The sequence below is a fragment of the Prionailurus bengalensis genome, chromosome C1 (genome assembly GCF_016509475.1).
Source record: "Prionailurus bengalensis isolate Pbe53 chromosome C1, Fcat_Pben_1.1_paternal_pri, whole genome shotgun sequence".
Classification (NCBI taxonomy): Eukaryota; Metazoa; Chordata; class Mammalia; order Carnivora; family Felidae; genus Prionailurus; species Prionailurus bengalensis.
The window spans coordinates 190,082,255-190,110,132 of NC_057345.1; the positions used below are offsets into that span (position 1 = coordinate 190,082,255).

At 39.5% G+C, this 27,878-nt stretch overlaps 4 protein-coding genes and 1 non-coding gene across 7 annotated transcripts in view; 2 read left to right on the plus strand and 3 right to left on the minus strand.

The window, feature by feature from the left end:
- The window catches only part of NBEAL1 (neurobeachin like 1), a 171,203-nt gene extending 161,006 nt beyond the window's left edge, over positions 1 to 10,197 (plus strand). For 2 of the 3 annotated variants that reach the window (XM_043577516.1, XM_043577517.1), the window contains 2 exons: positions 51 to 186; positions 2,639 to 10,197. In XM_043577516.1, the coding sequence (XP_043433451.1) occupies positions 51 to 186; positions 2,639 to 2,740 (238 nt within the window). In that variant the 3' untranslated portion in view covers positions 2,741 to 10,197. Of the gene's footprint in view, positions 1 to 50; positions 2,317 to 2,638 lie in introns of those variants that run through there. The other variant, XM_043577518.1, reaches the window with a different exon arrangement.
- A 4,921-nt stretch (positions 10,198 to 15,118) lies between these two features.
- Positions 15,119 to 15,223, minus strand: LOC122482246. Its single transcript, XR_006297051.1, has one exon. It is a non-coding gene; the product is annotated as a U6 spliceosomal RNA (small nuclear RNA).
- Positions 15,224 to 15,905: 682 nt separating this feature from the next.
- Positions 15,906 to 20,845, minus strand: LOC122479515 (the record flags this gene model as incomplete). The annotated part of the gene is given in 2 exon segments (XM_043573370.1): positions 15,906 to 17,423; positions 17,426 to 20,845. Coding segments are annotated over 2 exon segments (3,732 nt in total), but the record flags the coding sequence as incomplete, so codon positions are not given.
- On the minus strand, positions 17,198 to 23,615 carry LOC122481667. The gene has a single exon (XM_043577535.1). It carries the CDS (start codon positions 22,323 to 22,325, stop codon positions 20,982 to 20,984), a length of 1,344 nt encoding a protein of 447 aa, XP_043433470.1. The 5' UTR covers positions 22,326 to 23,615; the 3' UTR covers positions 17,198 to 20,981.
- A 3,365-nt stretch (positions 23,616 to 26,980) lies between these two features.
- Positions 26,981 to 27,878, plus strand: part of LOC122481668 (cytochrome P450 20A1) — an 82,186-nt gene continuing 81,288 nt past the window's right edge. The window contains exon 1 of the mRNA XM_043577537.1: positions 26,981 to 27,189. Within this exon, the coding sequence (XP_043433472.1) occupies positions 27,118 to 27,189 (72 nt within the window). The 5' untranslated portion in view covers positions 26,981 to 27,117. The remainder of the gene's footprint in view (positions 27,190 to 27,878) is intronic.

The following is a 27,878-nucleotide window of genomic DNA, read 5'->3' on the forward strand; positions in this document are numbered from 1 at the left end:
TACGTTATGTATCCATGTAATTATGTGTGTGTGTTTTCTTTCTTTTCTAGTTTGAATCTCAGCATGAATCCATTAGCCATGCGGATGCCTATCCACTGTGTTTGTGTAACCAAAGAATACAGCCATATTCTTGTAGGATTAGAAGATGGCAAATTGATTGTAGTGGGTGTTGGCAAGCCAGCTGAGGTAAAACATAGCATCAAGAACTTCTTTTCCCGTACTATTGGGGATTCCTTTGGTTCTCCTTTGTTCCAGCTGAATCAGAAGTCTCCATTATGGATGAACAAATTAACCAAATTTGATTTTTCAAAGGGCAGTAAATGAAAAGGCGATAAAGCTAGTATTCAAGAGTGATGCTTATATTATGCTTCAATTGAAGGCATACATTTGACAGTTTCTGTCCTCTAAATGAATAAGAAAGTTCTTTTATTTTCTGTCTTTCCAAATCTAGATTCAAGACACGACTTGGATTTTTAATAAGTAAGAGCCTTTATAAAAAATTAAATACAGGCTCAAACAATAAAACTATTTACTTTGATTTCAATAAATACCAGTATGACTGTATGTCAATTATCCTTTTGTAAAAGCATCATTTTTTTACTTGGAACTACAGATATCCCCATATAATATCCTAATTCTCGGTGAGTTTCCTGTAGTTACTGTAAACTTATTTGCCAGTGGTTTATCAATTACTGAACATTCAGATATCATAAATCTGATACTGTTCCTTAGAAAACTTGGTGGCTATACTCCAAGTAATATAGTGATTCTGTTAGAAAGTTAATTGTATTACATAGAGTCAAATTAAGCATTATCAATTTTTATTGATACCATCAGTCTTTTCTGAGAAATCTAAAATATGGCATCTGTAGTAGTTGTTTCAAGAGAAGTCATTAGTGAATAACACAGTGTCACTGCTTTTAATAAATCTACCACGGATCATAGGAACCTTTTTGCTAAGTTTTCATCAGTTCTTATACCTGTTCAGGATATTATTATAACAAAAGAGAGGTCTTATTAAATTAAAGTGATTGCACCATTTACCTTCAGTTGTAACAGTCCCCCAAAGAATGTCAGCAAGTCTGTATCTTGGTATTTCACTTACATTTAAAACATTTTAGGCATTTTTTCTCTTTGAATACGTTTCACTTTCTGTGGATTACTCAAGTGCCCTTTAAATTTGCCTGCATCTTCCCCACCTTAAGTAATTTTTCAGTTTCTGATTTTACTGAATTTTTTTATATGAAGTGACCATTATGTGCACACTTTTCTTTTAAAAATCGATTGGAACAAAAATGCCTAAGCAACTTCATTTTGTAGGCTTAAATCAGTGTTTTGTACTGTTTATTAAGTAAGTTTTTTGTCCTCCTTGAAAGTTTTATGTAGTCTACAACACATAGAATCTGAATTGTGTGCAGATTTGGAATAAAAGTATTTTTTATCTGTTTTACATCTTTGGATGTATCAGTTGAAGTATGGATCTACTTTAGTACATAATCAAATACTTAGAATCTTGCATAATTAAGATATAATTCCATATGACAGTATGATTAAAGCTTTAGTTATGAAAAGATCTTTATGTAAAGATCTAAATTTATCATAAAAGATCAAAGTCTTGATTAATGTGTACTTTAAGCCATGTATCAGTTTTGTATATTACACTGTCAGTATGAAATTCATATTTATTAATCATATGGTAAAGTGATAATAGATTAATGGAAATAATGTTTCTGGAAATGAAAATGCAAAACAAGCATGCTATAGTGTATTTGCATGAGGCTTGGTTTTTTTTTTTTTTATCCCTTTAATAAATGTACCCTAGAGAAGGGTAACCATTAAAAAAGGCTGGCAGACAAATAAAAAATAGATTATACTTGGGAAAGTAATTCCAACAAGTCATATTGTTAGTTTGAGAAATGTGTCCCACATGGATTCTTTTTTGCCTTACCTAGAATTATAAGCACTTTTAGAGGGGTATTTATTTACCGATTGGATTAATATTTAATTAATAATTGTTATGTGCTGAGAAGCGTGCTAGGTGGTACAAATTTAATGGTGAACAAATGTGATTCTCACCTTCAGAGAGCTTATGCTATACTTGTTCTCTAAATTATATTTTATCATTTTGTTGCTAAATGTCATTTTTTGAAATTCTTATATCAAAATACTCTAAAATTATTTTGTTTCCATCAGAACACTATTGTACTTTCTTATTATCCTTGTGATTAGCATCAATAGTACTTTAAATATAAAAGGAGAAAATCCTCAAAATTATGTGTCTTATTAGCTAAAGTAAAATTCAGAAGATTATTTTAATGAACTGTGAAATATATTTCTTTAATTTATAAAGAAAAGGACTGATAATTTGGACAAACTGGGACATTTAATTTTAAAATTTACACATTGCCATTAGACCTTTCTCAGTTGAAAGACAATTGGTATAGAGAAGCCTTTCTTTAATTATTATTAATCAAGAATCATTAAAATGTTAATATGAATGATTCTGCTAACAAAACTTACATTCTTACATTCTGCATCCTACAAAATCAGTGTCTTATATATCAGTCTCACTTCTTTTTTTTCTTTCTTTTTTTCTTAATCACATCTGTTGTTCATTTCTCTGGATTACCTTAAACAGATGCGTTCAGGTCAGCTTTCTCGAAAATTGTGGGGATCTAGCAAGCGGCTCAGCCAGATTTCAGCTGGAGAAACTGAATATAATACTCAAGATTCCAAGTGATTACTATTTCCATCTTCTGTCATGGATAACTGAAACTTGATTTATTGCTTTGTCACTTTAACCACATCTCTCAACTATCTGAATGTTTCAGGGCTTTTATCACTGAAAATCATTTAGGGATTATCAAAATTGAATATGCAATGTGTATAAAGACATAGGTTGTATTATTAGCCACTTTAAAAATTTCTGGCTAATATTAAATCCAGTTGTATTGATTAATTATTGGTCTACACTAAGGTGGATTTGAGAAAATACATTTGAATTCGATTTGTGGTTCATTCCTAAAGATCATTAGATCCATTAAAAAAAAAAAAAACTTCTAAAAAATAAAGAAATACCATATGATTCCCTTATTATTCCAAACAACAAAATTTAAGGTATTTCTAATAAAATAGTACAGATGATGGGACAGTTGAGAGACATGGCTTTTAATATATTCTTTAGTTAATCATTTTCCTATTTACTGACCACCATATTTAAAAATATATCAGTTTATTTATGAAACTCCTGATTGGAGGTAATATTTTAAAGGCATCTGTTGCACACTTAGATTTTTAAAACTCAGTGTAAATTCCAGGTTTTCATGATAAGTTGACTATAAGACTATTGAAACCGGTACATTGGGTCATTCCACTACTGCTAGCATATTATTAATGAGAACTTATTGAAATGTATTATTATATGCTTAAATAATAAAGGTTGAGTAGGAATAAGAGAAGCTGAGATATATTTTGCAGGTGTATTTCATTAGTAGTAAATTAAGGAAAAATGCTGATTATGATTTTGACAGTTGGATCCTTTAAGTAGCATAGTTTATTATCTGCAAAGTTCAAAATTTCTTGGTTTATTCTTTACTAAGCAGATACTGTGTTTCCCCAATAATTAGAAGTGTTAGCAATGATACCCAAATACATTAACATTTTTACCTAGAACTTCCATGTGATTGATACATGAATTAAAAAGATAATGCATCATTAAAGTAGTCACTTAGACATAGTAATTGTTAAAGACACGTTTGTATTTCATGTTATGTATAACTTTTAAGATTATAATTAATTTTATTATACATAGTTAAGTGTTACATTATGTTTTACTGTTCGAAATTTTAAAGTAAAATGCTGATAAATTTATTTTGGAATTCAAAGTGGTTGATAAGCCTAGTGCTTTTATAAGGTCATCCTTTTGAGTTAGGTCAGAGAGCTTTTACAACTACAAGTGTCCTTAATCTGAGATACCACGGGTTTGGGGTAATTTATGAATCCCCTGAAATTGTGTGGAAATTCTGTGTGTTAACTGCAGTTTTATTTTTTCAGGAGTGAGTGAGTGTGTGGCTTTCATAAAGGGGTTTCTGATCAGAAGGGGGAAAAAAGATAATAATAGCTTCTTATAAAATAATATTCCTTTTTATTCCACAAATCATAGATTTCCTTACATCCAATTCTCTTCTCCATGGAATCTTTGAGAACCTTTCCCTCTGCAATTCTTCTGTTGCCCCCAGTATCTATTGCCCTTTTCTTTATAATTCTATGAATGAGTAAAAAATTTATGAGAAGTAAAGGATTCTGTTTAGGGAAGCTTTTTGAATAGATATGATCTGTTCAAGTCAGGACTAATAAAAATTTATAGAAGAATTTTCTTTACAATTATTTAAAATCCTCTGTTTGATTCAGTGAAAACAAAAACAAAAAACCATGTTTTAAATAAGTAACACTGAAACAAACTGGTGCAGCAAGTATAAAATAGAGCACATGTAAATGTGAAGATTTCCTTTTTAAGGGTTTCAGGAATTTGTGATGAAAATGTCTCAAATCAGTAAAGATAATTATGATTTATTGAATTTATTGCTTCTATTTATTTCATTTTATTTTTTCTATTACATTTTTTAGAAGGTTTCAAGTCAGCAAAACCAACATGATTGATTTGGGGTATTTTAAATGTTAATTTTTAAAAAAACTTTTCTGAATCAAAACCTCGGAAATTTTTCTTTTGCTTACTTATCCATTGACTGTGGTATAGTGTTGCCTTCTTTATTTTAAGGTTACTTAATAATGGTTTTAGAATTATTTTGGAAAGTTATAAAGAAGTTTAACTGAAATTATTAGGGAAAAATTCCTAAATTTATGATGTTTTAAAATTACCAGGGAAAAATTCCTAAATTTATGGTGTTTTACTTTGCTGCTTTTTAGATTGAAGAACCAAACAAGCAGTATTCATTTTATATCACAAATAGAAGACCCTTTGTTCACAGTAAAATAAATATCCTACCTAGACTAACAATAGATGTTTAGAGCTATGGAATTCTTCCTTATATTACTTTTTCCAAAAAAGTGAAAACCAAAAATGTAGGATTTTGAGGAAAATCTGATAATACTAGCAACAGTCTAAAGGAATTGAAGTTAACTTTATCTATTAAACAAATACAGTAGAACCATTAGTTGAATAATATAAACCTCTTTTAAACAGTGTAGCCCACTGAATTAATTTAAAAAATGACCAGATAAAATCACTGAAAAGATATACTTTGGGGATTCTGGTGTATTTAGATGTTATCCATAGAAACGGTTTCTGCTTATATAATGGGAGAAGTGAACAACAGTGTGATGAAAATGGAATAACAAGTAGACATTTCAGTTGATAAATACAGTATCTCAACTTGGCTGCTATGAAGTTTGTTGTCTAAAGAAACTTTCATCTGCTTTTGTTTCTTGACACTGGTAATGATGGAAATAAAAATCTCAGCATCCTGTGATAGGAAGAGATTTATACTAAAATAATGATTTTACTTTTAGAAAGTGAGATTTAAAATATTAAAGCATATAATACCTGTGTTCATTTAGAAAATAAAGCAAACTTTCAACTCTCCAATCAGTATTCTGTCATTACTTAGATAAAATTGGAGGAGAGAAGGAAAAATAGATCAGGGCATGGGAATTAGAAAAGTATATAAAAATAAAGCTTGTCCAGTTGGTTTAAAATCTTTTTAAGCCTAGGAAGCTTGTGTCAGCTATTATTAAGTGTCTATCTATTAACTTCCATTAGGTCACAGTGGTTTTTTTTTAGGTCACAGCCTTTTGTCAGAGAGAAAAATGCCAGATATTCATGTGTCATCAACAAGAAACATCAGTGAGGCTTCCTTTTTTTCTGTTAGGCATACAACAATTATCCTTAAGAGACTGGTATTGAAAGTTACTTTTACATTTCTGAAGCAATAAGTGTACCCTCATAATTAATTAGAATTCAGATTTGAAAGTTAAATCTTAAGCTAAGATTTTTTTTTATATTTTACTTGAATAGGAGTAAGCAGAGAAAATTTTAACTTGAATACCAGATTCTTATTTAATGATGATCAACACATGGCCTTTGTCCTGAAGTGTATTTTATATTGTGACTAAAGAAATCACTCATGAAAATCTTCTAGTTAAATTTAAAGAGGTTAACTCCTTTTATATATTTACTTTCACGAAATGAGTAGCATTGTCTTTATCACCTTTCCAATGAAAAGATGCAAGTACATGGACTATATTAAACATAAATATTAGATAATATGTACTATCATAGGGTATGTGTACGAGTGAGTGAAGGTTGGTCTCTTCAAATACATCAGTAAATTTGTCTTCCATTAATTCTTAAACCTGTCTGTAGGATGTAATTTTTGATATAAGAAATGAAATAAATTATTTTTCTTTTCTAAATCTAATCCTTTGTTTTCCTCTATCAGCCAGACTCCTAGCTTGTCCTAATTTACTGTTCCTTTCATCCACTGACTCTGTTCTTTCCCAGTAAGTAGCCAATCTTAAATATTTATCACTCTCAACAAATATCCACTCTCAGTATTCTTTTTTGCCTAATTCGTTTATCGTATGTACCCAGCATTTGGTTTGCTTTAAATTTGATCCCATCCAGAACATTGTTCTGAAGAGTTTTTCTGTATCAGAGTCCTGGTGGTGCTTTTTCTGATGACATTGTTGCAACAACAGTACAGTGTTACCAGTCATCATTTCAATATTGTTAAAATGTTGGCCACAACTTTAGTTCTTTAATTTGAATCCAGCATTTTCTAAGCCAGTGTTTCTTCATTGAGATTGTAGATCAGACTTGTCCATGAAGATAGATAGATAGATAGATAGATAGATAGACAGACAGACACACACACACACACACACACACACACACACACACACACAAGTTTAGGCACTGTTCTGGACTTTCTGAATCTCTTGGTACAAAAAAAAATTATCCCAGAATTTATATGTTGTCTTAAAATATTTTCTGCTATAGAAATTATATCCATCCATTTTTAGGAATCATTGCATATTCACAGGCTTATATGAAACTAGGTTTAATCTTTGTCCTTGGAAACATTTTGTCTAAAATTTGCTTGGAATGGTTTTCCTATCTTCGTTTTGCTTGCCACCACAACAACCAAATTTCCTTTTCAGTTGCATCATTCTTATAATTTTCTTCAAACCTGTCATATTTGAATATTCTAATAGTGGTTCCAACAAAAAAGATATTATGCTGTTTGCTTATATTAGTTCCTAGTGACTGTTAGTGAATATTTTTGCATATTTGAATTTGGTAACATTTTCAAGTATCAATAAAAAGCATGATTTACAAAATGCTAGGTTTAAAAATACAGTTGGATCTCTTACAGCCTTAAAGGAAATGATATAATTTTTCTAATTAAAAAGCATTGGGTATATATATTCCCTAAGTACTTCTGATGACTTTATGGAAATAATCTTTAATTTTTTTTCATATAAAAAGTCCTAGTATTTCAGAAAATAAAGCATTGACATTTAAGATATTTAGGCATATATTGGAAACAATGCAATTTTCTACATTAAAAATATAAGGCCATCCTAGATATAGGAGTTACATGATTTTCTTCAGGATAAGAACCTATGTAAAAGTGGCTATATTATACATTTTTTGGTTAGATTGTATAAATCATCAGACATATCTTAGGTTATCTCACTGATATTTGTTACATGTGGGTGATTTCTAAACAGGATTTGGACCTATGAAGCAAATGGCTGTAGTAAAAATTAAAAGGACAGAAATCAACTGCGTTTACGTTTGTCTTAATGCCTATAATCTTAAGAACTGAAAATTCAAAGGAACAAGTAGAAAGTTACTAATCTAACATTTGTTTTCTGTGGTATAGTTTTAATGTTTCCTTGGAAACTTACTTTGTAAATATTACCATAATAACACTAACAACAGCACAGTTATGTCATTGAAAGAATTACCCATTCAGTTTTCAAAGTTGACTATTAATGGAGTTTGGGGTGTGTTTGTGTGTGTGTTTTCACTTATAATATAATGGCTGTCACATTATTTAAAATTTATAACTATTTTTGAACATACAAAATGATTATCTCCTTATTCCAATGTAGCATTGTAATTTGAGAACAAAAAAACAAGTTAGGATTTAGGTAGAGTTGAAAAATAAAATTATATTTTATTGTTTTAAATAAAAACTTTAAAAATCTTATTCCAAGTGGACGTTTTAAAATTTTATTTTGGCAATAATATCTTTCAACTTAATATGTATTAAAACCAGAGGTTCTCTGATAGCCAGTGTATTAACTAGGTAATATTAAAATGCTATTTTTTATGTTCCTTCCCTTGGAAATATTTCCCACACCATCCAAGCAATGTGTTTTAAGACTTAGGGGGCTCAACCTACAAATTCAACATATGCACATCTTGCATTTTGAAGGAAAAGAACTTATCTGTGATGGCCGCCATTTTGCTCTTCAGAATGCCAAAATTATATTAATCAATAAATACTTCAGAAAATGGTTCTGGTAAGGAGATACCAGTTGTCACACTTAACTGAAAAAATTCAGCCTCTTAAATTCTTATATAGGGATTAAAGAGAATAACTGTTTCTTCCTCTGGGGTTTTGATTGCTTTTTTAAATATTTATAATAGTGTCTACCTTTTTCCAAAATTATGGCATATTACAGCAAAGATCTTACTATCAAAGATCTTTCACATTTTAGACTTTTTCTTCCGTATTCTGCATTTTACTGTTTTCTGTGATTCAGAAATACTATCACCAAAAATATCTTTGGATTCTGTTTATTTTATAGTTAGCTTTATGTAAGAAAAACTGTTACAAAACTGTATGGCTGCTCTGTTGTCTTCAGAAACTCTTAAGGAGTATGGCTTTCTTTTCTCCAGTTGTACGCTTTTTATATAGTTGGAGTAAAACAATTAGCAAAAAGTAAGCAGAGATCTAGCTAGACCGTCCTTTTCTATCAGATGCTTTGCTACAGAAATGAATCGATTAAGACTGAAAACTATCAAACATATATGTTTGTCTCTTATGTCAGTTTTTCTGGGACCCAGATTAAACAGGAACATTTCAGTGTTATCACAGATGGTGACAGTGACTTGAATGCATATATATGCACATAAAGGAGGATAGCTGAAAATTCGGAATTACTTGTTATAAAAAAAAACACTTGCAAATTGTGCTGCTACTTAAATATTTAAGGAATTCAGAAAGTTGTGTAGTTATCATAAAATGGTCCTTCTCATTTATATTACTGGAATTGACCATGAGAAAGAATATCAAGCCTTATTTATATCTAATTATTGACTGCAAACTGTGACTCAATATTTGTATGCCAAAAAAAAGTGGTCTTAAAGTTGAGAAAATTTTAGATTTAATAAAAATGTGTAAATTTTGATTAGTCTTCTCATTAAAATGAAGTTACTGTTAATTTGGTGCAATACATTCTTTCCTTCCTCATCCTTTTAAGTTTAAATATATAAGTTGTATATTTTATTTTGTTACATTGAGTGCTGTTTTAAATTTTTCAGTGTGTATATATGAGCTAATATTTGTTTCTGTATAGCATGATTGAAGATAATTGAGAATTTTGCACTTTTTTTAGTCCTTTGGAAATTTGTATTCTAACAGCTTTTAAGAATGTACATTTATTTTGTACATAATACATTAGCTTTGTGTATTAAATGGGTCTAAATCAAATAAAAAAATGATGTTACTTTCTTCAGTTTATCTGCAATTGTCACTTCATGGTCTGATTAGAATTTAGCCATGGCTAAATTATTTGGGCAAGGGATTGAATACAGTTTTTGTTAAGCAGTAAGCACTGCTGCTTTCGTTGAGAATCTCTTCTGTAGTCCTATGTGTACAAGATAAAGATTATGTTAATTGACCAGTTTTTGTCATACATAAAACAGATATTAAGCCTTTGGTTATAAATCTCCCTAGAAACATAGTTACGTTTTCCTCCCTCGGTTAATGATCATAAGAGATTTCCATTTGTAGTTAAATAATACATTGAGCTGAGTTTTTTTAAACTTTTATTTCCTTTCATATAATTAAAATCTTTTATTCATCAACTTTTGACAGTCTAAATGTTGACCTAATTCTCCTGTGTTTGTTAGGGTTAATAAAATTTAATCCATAATAAAACAGAATTCTAAGCTCTGTTCTAGTACTTTTTTAGTAGTTTAAGGTTTTTAGTACTTTTGTTTCTAGATCTAGAGTAATGACACAACAGAAATGAACATTAACCTTTTTGTAGCCTAATACCATCTTTGCATGATACTACACTTTTAGTCACAGGACAAAGCCGTGTTATTTAAAGGCTTAATTAAGGCTGCCTTGGGACACCTGGGCCGCTCAGTCCATTGAGTCCAACTTCGGCTCAGGTCATGATCTCCCAGTTCGTGGGTTCGAGCCCCGCCTCTGGCTCTTTGCTGACACCTTGGAGCCTGGAGCCTGCTTCAGATTCTGTGTCTCCCTCTGTCTCTGTCCCCTCCCCTGTTCATGCTCTCTCTCTCTCAAAAATAAATAAACATTAAAAAAAAATAGTAAGACTGCCTTGCTTCTCTGAAATAAGTCAATAATGCCATACCAAGCATCAAACAAATGTATTTATTTTATGCAGTTATACTGGAGTTATATTTTCTCACCATGTATCATTCATTTGATGAGAAATTAAACCATTTTTTGAAACCTTTTATTATGAATTTTTTTTACTACTTTTTTCACTACTAAACATATTAGAATAATTTTGACAGTCTATTCAATACTTGTAAAACTCTTTACCTCACAGTATGTTTGGTGCATTTTCTAAAGTTGTGTCAGGGGCACCTAGCTGGCTCAGTTGGTTAAGCATCTGACTTCGGCTCAGGTCATGATCTCATTGGTTCATGGGGCCGAGCCTTGTGTCAGGCTCTTTGCTGACAGCTCTGAGCCTGGAGGCTGCTTCGGATTCTGGGTCTCCCTATCTCTCATTCAAAAATGAATAAACATTTTAAAATTAAAAACAACAACAACAACAATAGAAAGTGTCCCTTCAAAAGTGGTTCTGCAAAGTTGTAGCTTTGCAGAAATTGGAGAGTGAGAGGAAGGCCTCAAAAAATTTGTGAATTAGCATTTTTCATGATCTAGTGATAGAAACTTCTTTTTGAAAGTAAGTGCCTTCTTACAGTATTCAACTTTAACTTATGTCCCAAATCATTTAACAAATCATGGATTCTCAAGCGTGCCTGGGTGGCTCAGTCAGTTAAGTGTCTGACTCTTGACTTCAGCTCAGGTCATGATTTGACAGTTTGTGGGTTTGAGCGCTGCATTGGGCTCTGTGCTGACAGTGTGGAGCCTGCTTGGGATTCTCTCCCTCTCTCTCTTCCCCTCCCCTGTTGGCACACTCTCTGTCAATAAATTTTCAAAAAATCATGGATTCTCAGAAGAAAATAGTGTGCCAAGCATTCCTATGCATATGGCATGATGATTAAAGAGAAGTAAAGATGGGTTTAATTATTTACCCTAGAACAATAGTTGCAGAATCCTATTTAAGCATCTTTGGTCAGAATACTTCAAGCAACATCACAGAGGCATTTACATATGGGAAAACACATAAGAATGTGTTTAATGAGAACTTGAACAGTGTCAAACAGGTTGAAAATGGACATTGACAGCTTAAAAACGATCAGATTTTACATCTGAAAGGGAATATGTGGGTCATCAGGAACTTTTATTTGAGAAGACAATCTAAATTTTCATTAAAACCCAAAATCATTTTGAGAGGTTGTGTTATATGCAAATACTTTTGTTTTCCCATACTGACTAAATGAATAGAATATTAACTAACAGTCTTATTAATTAGAGCCATAGTCACATGGGGAGATTTATCCAGGTACAGGCTTTCTCCAGATGGTGTTACCGTGATGAACTTGTGATGGTTTGGGAATCGGCGCTATCACTATCCTAAAGAAAATCAAACTTGGGAATGCTAATTGACACAAGTTCACAAGAGTGACCTATATAAGTTACAGTGCAAATTCACTAATTTATAATGCAGTGTTTTCTAGTGGTTTCCTTCCTAAGACAACCTCATTTTTTTTTTGAGAGAAAGATTGTGCGCCCAAGTGGTGGAGGGACAGAGAGAGAGGACTCAGAGGATCCCAAGCAGGCTTTGCAGCAATAGCAATCAGCCCAATGAGGGGCTCGAACTCACAAGCCTTGAGATCATGACCCGAGCTGAAGTCGGATGCTCAACTAACTGAGCCACCCAGGCATCCCAAGACAACCCTCATTCTTTAATTTCTCACCATTGTCTTACATACTGTTAACAGACCCTAATGTACTAAGGTCACTACTATTTTTTTAAGTATATTGAAATGGGAAATTTTGATCTACCCATCAATATTGGTCAAGATTCTCAGATATTATCATATGTCTTTAATAGAATGGGATCCAGTGAAAGAGCTCAGGTCTGAAACAAAAGATCTGGCTTCAATTTACATTTCTCCTATAAAGTACCTCTATGACTTAGAGTAAGACACTTAAACCTATCTGGTTTTAGTTATTTCATGTGTAAAATAGAGTGTCAATGATGTTTAGGGATCAAATGAAATAACATTAAAGGATCAGAGGTAAGAAACACACTATTAGAGGGCACCGGGCTGGCTCAGTTGGAAGAGCTTGTAACTCATGGTCTTCGGGTCATGAGTTTGAGCCCCATATTTGGGTGTAGATATTACTAAAAAAGTAAATCAAAAAAAAAATCAGAACAAGAAAATAAGGGATCATTGACTTCCCTGTGAGTGTAAATTGTAAGTCCAGCACATCATTAATCAGAGCAGACACAGGCAATCATCTGAAGGATGTGTGATGAGATGTAGTAGGATGCTTGTTAGGTAAGCTGTGATTCATAAGATCAGAAACCAAAAAATTTTTTAAAAAGAAATACACTGTTGTAATACATAATTTTAATTTCACTTTAATGAAAGTAGGCCAAATGACATACTGGTTGTAGGGATCCAGATTATTGTGCTACATATGTTAAAGTGTTAGGTAACAAGTATGGAATTCTTCATAAAAACGTACCAAAAGATTAATAATAAGTTATACACTATTAAGGGAATATATGATACATACAATGTTATGGCAACACAGACTAAAATAAAGAGACAAATCTTATTCAAGGAGATCAGTTGCTTAGATAGTCTGACACAAAAGAGAAATTACTTCCTTGGCAAGGAGTAACCTTTTAGTAAGAGAGGCGAAGTAAGTTTCTTTGAAGTGAATAGCTAATACCCTGAATCTAATTACTATAAAATAGTACTTAACTGATAGATATTCTTTAAGTTGTGTCATTTTATTTAAAGGTCATTATACTACATTCCTGTTGGTGCTATAACAAATTGGCACAAATTTAGTGGTTTAAAACAACATAAATTCACTTTTACAATTCTGGAGGTCAGAAGTTAGAAATCAGTTTCAGTGATTCAGTTCAGTTTCTGTTTCTGACTTTTCTTGTGTCCTTCCTATTAGGACTATTGTGATTATGTTGAGCCCACATGAATAATCCAACTTGATCTTTCCATTTCAAGAGTTTTAGTTTAATCACCTCTGCAAAGTGTATTTTACCATGTAAAATAACATTTACAAATTCCAGAGATTAGGATGTGGACATATTTGGGTGCCATTATTCAGCCTGATACACTAATGAATGTGAAAAATAGTCCATAGCAGTTATGCATTCTTTTCTTTTTTGCTATCTGAGCCAAATTATTCCCTACTGTCTGAACAAAGAAAATTTCTCCAATTGAAAAGAATTTAAAAATTATCCTGTATATGTATTATGCCTCAATAAACTTGAAAAAAAAATTTTTTTAATTTTTATTTTTTGAGAGAGAGAGAGAGAGAGTATGAGCAGGGGAGGGGCAGAGAAAGAGGGAGACACAGAATCCGAAGCAGGCTCCAGGCTCTGAGCTGTCGGCACAGCCTGACGTGGGCCTGAACCCACGAACCTTGAGATCATGACCTGAACTGAAGTCGGACGCTTAACCGACTGAGCCACCCAGGTGCCCCTGAAAAGATTATATTTAAAAAAATCTATCCAAGAAATACTATGACCCAAGATAAGCTAATTTGGCATTACTGCCAGGAAAACACTGCCAGGAAAAAAAGATGTGAAATCTTGATTATAAAAACAGAGATACTGCTGAAATGAAAAATTAACTTTATAAAACAAATAATTTCTGAATTATGTGTCTATATTTTATTTTTCATCCAAACACACTAGACCATTCTAGAATACCTAGGCATGTGCAATAACTAAGTTCACCTATCTTTGTTAGTTTATTGACTTTCAATCATAAAAACCATAGTTTACACATATTTTAAATTTGGCATTATGAAGGTATAATTTTAGGGCAGAAAGATAGAATATCACTTATGTAACAGTTTGTTAACTTCCTTTGTGAGTTCTAAAGTATTTTGACATGTCAACAAAATCCATACCAACATTCCCATCTCCCTAAATCTGTAGATTTCTTTCCCCTACAGCAGGGACCCACAAGCTTTTTCTGTTAAAGGACCAGATAATATTTTAGGCTTTGAGAGCCATGTGGTCTCTATCACAACTATTCAGTTCTGCCATTGTGGCATGAAAGCAGCCATAGACAATACATAAATAAATGAGCATAGCTGTCTTCCCATAAAACTTTATTTACAAAAACAGATGGGGCCCCAATTCCTTAGTTTGCTGACTCCCTGCCAGGAAATATCTGGCATCTCAACTTGAATGACTGTTGGCCAGTGTTCAATCCAGGCTTCAGTTAACCAAGCACATTCAGATCCAATATCAGGTGCTCAATGTAACACTAAAATCTCAAATCCTGAATGAATGAAACCATATAAATATACTTGCCCTTCCTAGCCTTTATATTTTATTCTCTTTAAACAGACATGCCTAGAATCCACCTATGTTCTCTCTGACACAAATTAACAAGGCCTTACTGTTTGTTTGATGTAGTGTTCTGCTCCAGGTTCAGACAAAAGGGGGTGCATTGTGTGTACAGAATTTTATTTTTATTATTTTTTAAAATATGCAACACTTCATGAATTTGCATGTCATCCTTGCTTAAGGGCCATGCTAATCTTCTCTATCATTCCAATTTTAGTATATGTGCTGCTGAAGTGAGCACTGTGTGTAGAGAATTTTAAAGCAATAATAAACCAACTAAATGTCTTCTTTTTATTATCACCATGTGCTGGAAATCATAAAAATGTCAGTAATAAATTCCTCCATTCTGCTGGGGGTGCTCCACCACTAGCCTCTTTTTGTTGAAATGCCACTGTTAGGTTATTTCCTCTAGGAACTGATTAGGCATTTCTCTTTGTCGGCCATGAGGAGTTTAACTCTCTCTATAAGCCTGGAGATAATGAGGGGATATGGGAGTTCCTCCGGATAAAAGGCAATCTCTTGTGATGTAACTGACCCATGTAATGCCCGAGGTCGCGAAACCCCCTCACAAGAGACCACCAGAGTCGTAAGTCAAAGCCAAGCGGCAAGGGTCGTTTACTGCAGGTTCGAACCTGGACCTCTGCGCACTCGTCGCCAGTGACGAGTAGAGGCCTCGATCAGGGTTGGTACAGCGTTTTTATAGACAGAGACAAATAGCACAGGGGAGGTTTCAAATTATGAGGGGCCTGATTAGTTGGTTTTAAAGTAAGGACATTTGTTGTTCTCTGATTGGGCGTCCTTTGTCTGTTCTTTGGCGGGAAGGCTTTGTCCGTTACTTGTGGCAGGAGGAAAAGGGGGAAGGGGCAAGGGGGTAGAGGAGGAATGTGTTAAGCAAGCAGGTTTACAGAAGCGAGAGATGCCGGTTAGTTCATGTACAATCACTTATTCTATTACATACCAGACTACATTTAGGAAGTTTCACAACTTACTCTATTACATAGCGAGTTACATTCAGGAAAAGTTTCACAATGCTCGTAGCAAACAACAAGCAAAACAGACTTCTCAGCAATTGTATTTTTTATCAAAGATCCATAATAAGCAGAAAAGAGAACGTAGCTTTAAACTAAGACAGGGCTGTCATTTGGATTTAAAGCTGTTCTTTTCATTCCCCCCTTTTTCTTGTGCCTAAAGAGCCAATCTTGGATCTTCAATTTTCTATTTGTAATGTCTCGAGCGGTTGGTACTGAGTTCGTAATACCATTAATTGTATAGCATTGAACCTGTCTTGGACAAAATTAATAATTTTGTTTATGATGCAGGGGCCTAATGTGAGAGCGAGAAGTAGAATGGCCAGAGGCCTGAGTAAAGCGGAGAGCAGGGTAGTTAACCAAGGGGATGCGTTGAACCAGGATTCAAACCACCCTTATTTGTGGACCACGGGGTAGTATTAGGCTTACTTGTGGGCCATACTGACTGGTTTGGCCCTATTAGTGTTGGTGAAGCTTTGGGTTTTATTTTTAATCTTATCTGAATAACAGTTGCAAAGTAAGGCGGTCCCCGATACAGGTAAATTCCCCAATTTAGTCCCGTAATCCATCTTGTCTCCTTTTTTCCGTCCTCTAGGAATTTGATACGAATAAGGTTACAGGCACGGGTTTGCTTGGGACAGGGGCTGGCAAATTTCATGTCAATATAATGGGGTTTTACCTCCCATTTCCAGCTTCCATCATTGGTAGTAACACAACTCCAAGCCTTACAGTAGAAGGATTCGATTCCTCCACAGGTTTTTTTCATTGCTCCTGTTCTGAACCCGGGACATGCATAAAACCCACCAGATCTTATGCGCTTTTTTTCATTTTCTGGGGTTCCGGTCCATGACGGATTAGGACGCTGGCGGCTTCCGTTGGAGGGAAGTACCCCCATGGTTACAGCTACGTCCTCCAGGTTAAAATATAGATCAGGCCACCAGGCATTTAGGGGAGTATCGTCTGCTGTGGTAGTATTATAGACTTCCTGGGTTTCCAAATTAGAAACCTCCCAAGTTAAAATATAGGGTATATGGGGGTTGCTTGCAATACTTATCAGTCCATAGGAGGTGAGCAGGAGCACGCTAATGAGTGTTCCTTCGATCATTGTGGGTCCGGAGCTGTTGCAACAGTCTTGATATGGGACACCCAGGCCTTTGGTCTCAGCCGGTTTTCGGGGCCAGGTTTTCGACGCAGAGTCAATTTTAAAGGATGGGTCTTACTCTGGTCAACCGTCCAGGCGGTGTTGGCTTCCGGCACGAAGTCTTCTCGAACCGCAAAGGGATCAGCTGGTCGGGCGTGGGTGTAATGGATCCAGGTAGCAATCCCGTCGACTTTGAGAGCAGTGGGTGTGGTTAGGATCACAATGTAGGGTCCCTTCCACCATGGTTGGAGGGTCTCTTGCTTGTGTCTCCGCGCATGTATACCCAATCTCCGGGTCGGTAGTGATGCGGCTCAGGAGGGGGCCCGTTCTCATAAATGGCTCTCAATCTGGGCCAAACTTCCTGGTGGGTGTGCTGGAGTTCCCTCAGGGAAATAAGAAGTTTATGATCATCAAATTCAGTTAACACATTAGACTGTAGGTTGGGAATTATAGGGGGGGGGGGCACTCCATACATGATTTCAAAGGGGGTTAATCCCAGTTTGTAAGGGGAGTTCCGCACCCTGAACAGAGCGTAGGGGAGTAAGACTACCCAGTTAGCGCCAGTCTCCATGGTCAATTTAGTTAAGGTCTCTTTTAGAGTTCTATTCATTCTTTCTACCTGTCCTGAGCTTTGGGGTCTATATGCACAATGTAGTTTCCAATCAGCCCCAATAAACTGCGCTATCCCTTGTATTACCTTTGAAATGAATGCTGGTCCATTGTCTGATCCTATTAGGGTAGGGAATCCGTACCTGGGCATGATGTCTTCCAACATTTTCTTTGCTACTACCTGCGCAGTCTCATGCTTGGTGGGGAAGGCCTCTGTCCATCCTGAAAAGGTATCTATAAACACTAACAAATATTTATATCCATATTTTCCAGGCTTTACCTCGGTGAAGTCTACTTCCCAATAGGCTCCCGGCCTGGTTCCGCGGGTTCTGGAGCCAGGGTTTTTCCCGTGGTTGGTGGCGTTAGTTAGTTGGCAAGCTTTACAGCTAGTAACTATCTGCTCAATTTTTGTCCTGGAGTCTTTAATGGTGATTCCAGCATGCCTTATTAAGTCTTGCATTTTTCTTGTGCCCATATGAGTGGCTCAGTGCATCTTGGATAAGACTTTATTTCCCATTTCTTCTGGGAGAATCATGCTACAGTCTGCTGCCCTCCACCATCCGTTAAGGCGCTGAGTTAAAGGTAATTTTTGGATCCAGTTTAGGTCTTCTTTAGTGTAGGCGGGATTTTCTGGTAAACTAGCTGAACCGGGGTCTGGTAGGGTGGTCATTAAAGCACAGTCCACCTGTAAGGCCGCCTCTCGGGCCACCTGGTCAGCCAAATTATTTCCTCTGGCCACCGGTGTGATCGGTTTTTGGTGGCCTGGGCAATGTATGATGGCTAGTCGTTTAGGCAGCCAGAGTGCCTTTAAAAGAGCCAATATTTCTTCTTTGTTTTTGATAGTTTTCCCCTCTGCAGTTAACAGTCCTCTCTCTCTGTATATAGCTCCATGTATGTGGGCCGTAGCAAAAGCATATCTGCTATCGGTATACACGTTTAGTCTCCTGTCTTTTCCCAAAGTCAGTGCCTTGGTTAAGGCCACAAGTTCAGCCCGTTGGGCAGAGGTGCCAGCTGGCAAAGGCTCTGCCCAAACAGTCTCAGTTTCAGTTGTGACTGCTGCCCCCACGTACCTTTGACCCTGATGTACAAAGCTGCTGCCGTCAGTGAACCAGGTAACCTCGGAGTCTGGTAGAGGGTGATCCTGTAAATCTTCCCGAACTCCATGAACCTCTGCCAATATCTCAGTGCAGTCATGGAGGGGGGTATCTAAGTCCGGGTCTGGTAACAGGGAGGCAGGGTTTAGTGTTCGGGGGGGAGCATAAATGATTCTGAGGGGATTTAATAATAGTCCCTGGTAGTGAACCAGTCGGGCGTTACTTATCCATCAGTCAGGAGGTTGTTTGAGGACTCCCTCAATGGCATGAGGGGTTGTAACATGTAACTCTTGTCCCATAGTTAACTTATCAGCATCCTTTACCATTAGAGCTGTAGCAGCGATCATATGGAGGCAAGGGGGCCAGCCAGCCGCTACTGGGTCTAGTCTTTTTGAAAGATAGGCAATGGGCCTGGGCCATGGACCAAGGAGTTGCATCAGCACTGCTTTGGCTACCCCCTTATTTTCATCTATGAAGAGATGAAAGGGTTTGGAGACATCGGGGAGCCCTAAGGCTGGCGCCGACAACAGGGCGAGTTTAATTTGCTGGAAAGCCTGCTCAGTTTTCTCTGTCCACTCAAAGGGCGCCTGTTCTCGGGTGACCAGGTAAAGAGGCTTAGCCATCTCGGTGAACCGAGGTATCCACAAATGGCAGAACCTGGCCGATCCCTGGAATTCTCTTACCTGCTTTCGCGTTGTGGATCGGGGGATGCAGAGGACGGTTTCCTTCCATGCATCAGTGAGCCATCGATGGCCTTCTCTTAACAGATACCCCAAGTAGGTTACCTCGGATCTGCAAATTTGGGCTTTCTTTGCTGAAGCCCGGTACCCCAGGGCACCAAGTGTCCGGAGGAGGTTCCTGGTGCCTTGCAAGCAAGCTTCGGCAGTTTCAGCGGCGATTAAAAGATCATCGACGTACTGCAAGAGAGTCACTTCAGGGTTTTGATTCCGGTACTCACCCAGATCCTCGTGAAGTGCCTCATCGAACAAGGTGGGTGAGTTTTTAAATCCTTGGGGGAGCTGGGTCCAGGTGAGTTGCCCATTTATGCCCCTCTCAGGGTCGGACCACTCGAAGGCGAAGAGCTCTTGGCTTTTGGGGGCCAGAGGCAGGCTGAAAAAAGCATCTTTCAAATCAAGGACAGTATACCATTGTCTTTCTGGGCTGAGGGCACTTAGGAGGGTATAGGGGTTGGGTACTGTTGGGTGTATGTCCATGACTCGGCGGTTAACTTCTCTCAGATCTTGTACTGGATGGTAGTCCGCACTGTTAGGTTTTCGTACAGGCAGCAGGGGGGTGTTCCAGGCTGAATGGCAGGGACGCAAGACGCCTAAGTCTAGGAGACGACGGATATGTGGCGTGATGCCATTTCTGGCCTCCATTGACATCGGGTATTGTCGGACCCGAACTGGATCTGCCCCCAGTTTCAGCTCTATGAATAGAGCCGGGTGATGTTTAGCCAACCCCATACCCCCGGTTTCAGCCCATGCTTCTGGAAACTGCTGGAGCCAGGGCTCTATGTTTTGACTTTGTGAGGGTGGCTCCTGATGGAGTCGATATTCATCTTCTAATCTTAGAGTAAGTATGGTCATGGGTTGGTTGTGAGGGCCAGTCACTTGGGGGCCCCCTGGCGTAAAATGAATCTGGGCCCCCATTTTAGTGAGCAAGTTTCTTCCTAATAAGGGGCAGGGGCTGTCGGGGATGACTAGGAAGGAATGGGTGACCTTTCCATTTCCTAGGTCCACAGTCCTCTGGGTGGTCCAGGGATATTTTTTTATTCCGGTAGCCCCTTGGACCCAGGAAGATTTTTCAGAAATTTTTCCATGGGGTCTGATCAAGACCGAATGTTGTGCCCCTGTGTCGATTAGGAATTGAACTGGGTTCCCCTCCACTTGTAGCGTTACCCTAGGTTCGGGGAGGGGATCCGAACCCCATCCCCCTATTCCGCATCTTGAGTGAAGAGGGTGGGTGTGGTTTTTGGCTGCCACGGTTTTTTATTATGATGTGGCTTTTTCTTTTTAGGGCATTCTTGGGCCCAATGGCCTTTTTCTTTGCAATAGGCACATTGGTCTTTATCCAGGGGCTTTTGGACGACGGCGGCCAGGACTTTGGTCATTTTTTTCGGTAGCTTTAAGTTGCCTGTCCTCTGGAGTCTCTATTATTATAGACACGCTGGGCAATGCGGAGTAAGTCCTGAATCTGTTTTCCCTCCAGGTCCTCTAGTTTCTGGAGTTTCTTTTTAATATCAGTGGCTGCCTGATTTACAAAGGCCATTACAACAGCAGCTTGATTTTCGGGGGCCTCAGGGTTCATGGGGGTATACTGTCTGAAGGTTTCCATTAATCTTTCTAAATAAGCGGCAGGGCTCTCTGTCTTACCTTGTATTACTGTAGTGGGCTTGCGTGCAGCAGCCCGGAGACCCGCCATTAGAGTCTGGCGATAAATGCGTCGCCGTCCCCTACCTTCTGCCGTGTTGTAGTCCCAGCCATCCTGTGGGGGTCGGGTCAAGGGAAAAGCTCTATTAATGAGATCAAGGTTAGCAGTGGGTTGGCCGTCATCTCCAGGAACCAGCTTTCTTGCTTCCAATTGAATTCTTTCTGGCTCCTCGGTGGTGAACAGGATTCGGAGGAGTTGCTGACAGTCATCCCAGGTGGGTTGGTGGGTGAACATAACGCTGTCCAGGAGAGCTATTAAATCTTTAGGGTTATCAGAAAATCGGACATTCTGGGTTTTCCAGTTATATAGGTCACTGGTGGAGAAGGGCCAGTATTGAAGCCGGGGGTTCCCCGTATCATCGGGAGGCCCTATTTCCCGTAAGGGTAGAGCTACGGTGGAGTCAGGAAGGCGGAGTCCTGGCTCATGTGGGGCCCGCCTACGGGTACGTCCAGCCGGCCTTTGGATTTCGCCCCCACTAGGCATGGGCGCGGGTTGAGCCTCCCTATTTTCTAGTTCTTCCATTGGCTGGGCTACTGGAGGCTCTGCCGGCGCAGGGGGAATGGGGTCGGGAGCAGGGATGGGGGCAGCTTGAGGAATAAGGGGGGGAATCTGGTAAGGGAGAGGGTCAAGGGAAAGTGAATCTTGGCTGTCGGGGAGAACAGGGGGTGCATTCGGAGTTTGTGGCTTGGGAGGGTTGGTAGGTTTAGCCGCTAGAATTTTGCATGGCCCTGTTGTTAAGAAAGAGGCCATCCAGGGAGGTGGGTTTTCTACTAAATCTTGCCACACCAGAATATAGGGAATCTGATCCGAGTGACCTTCTTTCCCTGGTAGGAAAATTTTTGATTTTACTTTAAGGACCACAGGGAGGCAGAAGGTTCCCTCTGTAGGCCAATTGACCCCAAAGGTGGGCCATTCAGAGCGGCAATAGGTGATCAACTTCCTTTTGCGATTGTCTAGGCTTAAGCTGTGTCCTCTAGCTCTTACATCTTTGAAATTGGTGAGGAGGAGGGAGAGAGGGGTGCTCTGCGTTTGGCCCATGTTATGATTCTGAGGAAGAGGAGAAGAGAAGGGGGCGCGGGCAGCACGGACGCGGGGGGGGGGGGGGCGCCGCTGGCCAGGGGGCGGCACGGAGGGGGCCCTGAAGCGGCTGAAATTAGCGGTGGAGGAGTTCGCGCAGGCGACCTCCGAGGGTGAGACCCCCAGCGGCCTGGCTGGGCCCCGGGCGGAGGGGCGGGAGGGAAAGCCGCAGGGAGCTGAGGAAGGAGGAGAGACGAACAAAGGATGGAATAATTAATTCTGATCAGCCGAGAAAACAATTCCAATAAAGCATCTGACCCATGAAAGAAAAACAAGAACTAACAAGAATCTTTCGCAGCGGTTCCAACTTTCTGGTGCTGTTTCGGCCAACCCGGTAGAAAGGGTTACGGCTAGGATGGTTATTATTACAAAGGCCCAGGGGTGACAATACATTTAGACTGACACAGAAGCACTCGAGTACTCGTCCGTCCGCGTCCCTCGCGGGAGCTTAGGTGCCTCTTAGCATAGGCGGGCAGGTGTAAACCCCCCGCTTGGATCAAAAGATTTTGACTGCCTTAAGCCATATGAGGATCACCGCGGAAATCAGGTTAGAGCCCACTCGAATCCCGTAGCTTACGCCGTGGGACTACACATAGGGTAAATCAGGCGCGTGCCCCTGACTCTCAACAATCATTCCAGTCAATTCAACAGACAGACACACAGACACACATCACATCAGAATACGGGTAACAATTGAAATGCCTAGATGGTTTTTCTTTTAGACGCCTAGAGATATTTTTTTAGCACTCTGGAAGTTCATAGAGAAAAGGAAAGTATTTAGTTCGCAGGCGCGTTGGGCGTAAGCAGCCCACAGAAAAGAATCCTGATGGGCCAAAAAGGCCCCCCGATGGACCAAGAAGGTCCCCTGATGGGCCAAGAAGGCCCCCAGATGTCAGTGGACGTCTCCAACTGACCCCGGCCGGGTGCCCTATAGCGCGTCTGCCAGGGTCACACCAGCTTCCAGACAGAACCGGTTCTCCAGAGAAGAAACACAGATCAGAGAAAAGGAAGAACGTTAGAGCCGGCTTACTTACCGATCGGAATCAGATACGACCCGTTGACCAGAAGTCTGGTGGGCTCGGGGGAAATCTCGGTGGAACCTCCAAATGTAATGCCCGAGGTCGCAAAACCCCCCCACAAGAGACCACCAGAGTCGTAAGTCAAAGCCAAGCGGCAAGGGTCGTTTACTGCAGGTTCGAACCTGCACCTCCGCGCACTCGTCGCCAGTGACGAGTAGAGGCCTCGATCAGGGTTGGTACAGCGTTTCAGGGGAGGTTTCAAATTATGAGGGGCCTGATTAGTTGGTTTTAAAGTAAGGACATTTGTTGTTCTCTGATTGGGCGTCCTTTGTCTGTTCTTTGGCGGGAAGGCTTTGTCCTTTACTTGTGGCAGGAGGAAAAGGGGGAAGGGGCAAGGGGGTAGAGGAGGAATGTGTTAAGCAAGCAGGTTTACAGAAGCGAGAAATGCCGGTTAGTTCATGTACAATCACTTATTCTATTACATACCAGACTACATTTAGGAAGTTTCACAACTTACTCTATTACATAGCGAGTTACATTCAGGAAAAGTTTCACAATGCTCGTAGCAAACAGCAAGCAAAACAGACTTCTCAGCAATTGTATTTTTTATCAAAGATCCATAATAAGCAGAAAAGAGAACTTAGCTTTAAACTAAGGCAGGACTGTCATTTGGATTTAAAGCTGTTCTTTTCACCCAAGAGAAATTTCTAAAAGACTTTTATGTGATGAAATGATGCTCAACATCACTCATCATCAGTGAAATACAAATCAAAACCACAATGAGATACCACCTCACACCAGTAAGAATGGCTAAAATTAACAACTCAGGCAACAACAGAGGCTGGTGAGGATGTGGAGAAAGACGATCTGTTTTGCACTGCTGGTGGGAATGCAAACTGCTGCAGCCACTCTGGGAAACAGAATGGAGGTTCCTCAAAAGTTAAAAATAGAACTACCCTATGACCCCGCAATTGCACTACTAGGTATTATCCAAGGGATATAGGTGTGCTGTTTCAAAGGGGCACATGCACCCCAATGTTTGTAGCAGAGCTATTGATAATAATAGCCAAAGTATGGAAAGAACCCACATGTCCATCCACAGATAAATAAAGATGTGGTATATATATACAATGGAGTATTACTCGGCAATCAAAAATAATGAAATCTTGCCATTTGCAACTACGTGGATAGGACTAGAGGGTATTATGCTAAGCAAAAATAGTCAGAGAAAGACAAATATATGACTTCAGACATATGGACTTTAAGATACAAAACATGGTCTGTGTCCCCCCATCTCTCTGCCCCTCCCCTGCTCATGCTCTGTCTCTGTCTCAAAAATAAAAACATTAAAAAAAAAAAAGATACAAAACAGATGGGGGAGCCTGGGTGGTTCAGTCAGTTCAGTGTCCGACTTTGGTTCAGGTCATGATCTCACCGTTCGTGGGCTCGAGCCCCGCATCAGACTCTGTGCTGACAGCTCGGAGCCTGGAGCCTGCTTCAGATTCTGTGTCTGCCTCTCTCTCTGCTCCTTCCCTGCTCATATGCTCTCTCTCAAAAATAAATAAAGATTAAAAAAAATTTTTTAAGATACAAAACAGATGAACATAAGGGAAGGGAGGCAAAATTAATATAAAAACGGAGGGGGACAAAACATAAGAGACTCTTACATACAGAGAACAAACTGAGGGTTGCTGGAAGGGTTGTGTTTGGGGGGGATGGGCTAAATGGGGAAGGGGCATTAAGGAGGAGACTTGGTGGGATGAGCACTGGGTGCTATACATAGGGGATGAATCACTGGAATCTATTCCAGAAATCATTATTGCACTACATGCTAACTAACTTGTATGTAAATTTAAAAATAAATAAAAAATAAAATAAATGCTCGGTGATAGTCATCACATCACTATGGTATTTAAATTCGTTTTCATACATTTAAAAGAGATACAATAATTTCAAATGTGAATATTTACAATACACTGAAAATTTAATCCTTTTAAGTCAAGATAAAAATTTTAGATGTCAACATCAAAATGTGTGAAAGTATATACATGGTTTCATAAAATATTTTTAGGTAGGGGCACCTGGGTGGCTCAGTCGGTAAAGCCTTCGACTTCGGCTTAGGTTGGTGGGTTCCAGCCTCGCGTCAGCTCTGGACTGACAGCTCAGAGCCTGAGCCTACTTTGGACTCTGTGTCTCCCTCTCTCTCTGCCTGTCCCCCACTCGAGCTCTGTCTCTGTCTCAAAAATAAATAAAACATTAAAATAAATAAATAAATACATACATACATACTTTTCTCTTTAAAAAAAGTACAATTTATGCGAAATAAAATATCAAATAGCAACATTTATATTTGCTATAGATGCCAAAAGCCTTGGCATTTTCAATGAGATGTTTCATGCTTACTCGAGAAGTCATTTATCACAGATGTTCTAAAATGCAATCTCAAATGATTCCACTTACTGAATTGCTGCCTTTGTGTGTGAATGTATGTGTGTCTGTGTGTGAGAGAGACACACACTTTATACTATGAAAGCTATAAAAACCATACATACTTTGAGTGTGCATTCACTAAATGGAACACCAGTAAGTAATGGCCTTTGCCTTACATTATACATATCAAAAATTCTGAATCACGGCTTGGGTGGCTTGGTTGGTAAGGTGTGGGACTGTTGATTTCAGCTCAGGTCATAATCTCCCAGTACGTGGGACAGAACTCTGGGACTGGGTCCACGCTGACAGTCTGGAGCCTGCTTAGGATTTTCTCGCTCTCTCTTTCTCTGCCTCTCTCCTGCTCAAGCGCTCTCTCAAAATTAACAAACAAACAAACAAAGCCTTCTGAGTCCTGTGAAAAAGAAGAGGGATCCTAGGATATTTTTATGTTCAGAATAACTAGTGCTAAATACTAACGAGCATTTTGCTAGGAACTGTATTAAGTACTTTCCATAAAATACCTCATTTATTCCAGCAGGCAACTCTGTGTGGTATTATTTCCATTGCTTTATATATAAGGAAATGGAAGCTTAGAAAATTCAATTTTCTGAAACTCTAGCAGAGTCTGGAAATCTTACCATAACTGAACAGTTCGCTGCCTTCAATCACGACAAAGTGTCAAGGAATCACATTTATTAGCACTTCAAATAATTTTTCGAAACAAGGACCATCTAACGATGCTTGACTCTTAGACACTCCTGTCCAGGTTAGCTTGGGTCAGTGGTTCTCACGGTGTTTAACAGCTTTGTTAAATAAAGCACAGACTTGCGGAATCCCTCTCGCTCCCAGGGTGGGGTAGAGAATCAGAATTCCTAGCAAGTTCCCCGATGCTGCTGCTGCTGCTCCGGAAGCTACGCCGTAAGAATCTTTGGTTTATGAGTTTTAATCCTAAACCCATTGGGACAAGTGTTGGTCTGGGCAGAGCGATGGTAACTCCTAACGTGTTTCAGAAGCCTAGACTCCACTTTCTCCTGCGACAGGAACCCCACCTCACGGGCGTGCCCCGAGGCCTTGTCCGCCGCCAACTCCGCCCTGGGGTGTGGCTCCGGCCCCGCCGCGGGCCTCGGCACTCCATTGCTCTCCCCGCCAGCCTCGCCTGGCCCCGGCCCCGCCCCCGGTGGGCCCATTGGCTCGCAAGGTCCACAGGGCGCCTCTGCCCTCACGCCCATTCCGCAAAGCTGGTCAGGCTGAGGCGCTGCTGCCGGAGCGCGGGGTGTGAGACGTGGCTCGTCGGCGGAAAAGCCATGTTGGACTTTGCGATCTTCGCCGTTACCTTCCTGCTGGCGTTGGTGGCAGCGGTGCTCTACCTCTATCCGGTAATCGCCGTCTCGGCCTCGGGGACTCTGACAGCCGCCCCAGCCTCTGTTGCCGCATCCGCGTCGCTCTGCGCGCAGTGGGCCGCAGGGAGCGGGCCTGAGAGGAGGGCTCCCGCTCTCGCTTGTGTTCCCGTTCCCGCATCGCGCAGCTGCAGCTTTCGGGCACGTGACGCCTCGCGGGGTGCGCGCGGGCTGCGCTGGGAGGAGAGCGGAGCGGGCGGCTGGAGGACCCCTCTGGCGCGCACGGCCGGGGACGCGTTGCCGCCTGAGGGCTTAGGGCCGTTCTTCTGGGTCCTGCTGCCTACCTGCTCCCGGCACTGCCACCTACCTGCTCCCAGCACTGCCACGCCTCTGTCACAGGCTGCGTGAGCAGTACTTTGGGGTGACTTTTGGGCAGTAATCCTGCCAAACCCAAATTCCATTTTCCAGGGTGTCTGGGAGGAAACTTGAGGGTGCGAGAGTGCTCCACTCCTTTGTCCTTTTCTGAGGATTCTCCTGGATTTTATTTTTTTTTTCTCCTTCGTGTCCTGCCTTTCGATCAGTCTTTCCGTCTGTTAACGAAATCCGAAGTCCTCACGGCCCAGATCGGTCTTGCTTTTCGCAGGGCCTCGGAAGCAAATGGAGCTGTGGAATGAGCGTTGTGGTGGGTTAGTTCCTGAGCTTGAAGTAGCGACTTTGCGTTAGCTCTG

What these genes read in the sequence shown, in the direction of transcription:
- LOC122481667 (XM_043577535.1), bottom strand. Translation starts at nt 22,325, where the DNA reads ATGGGCCAAACGCAGAGCACCCCTCTCTCCCTCCTCCTCACCAATTTC.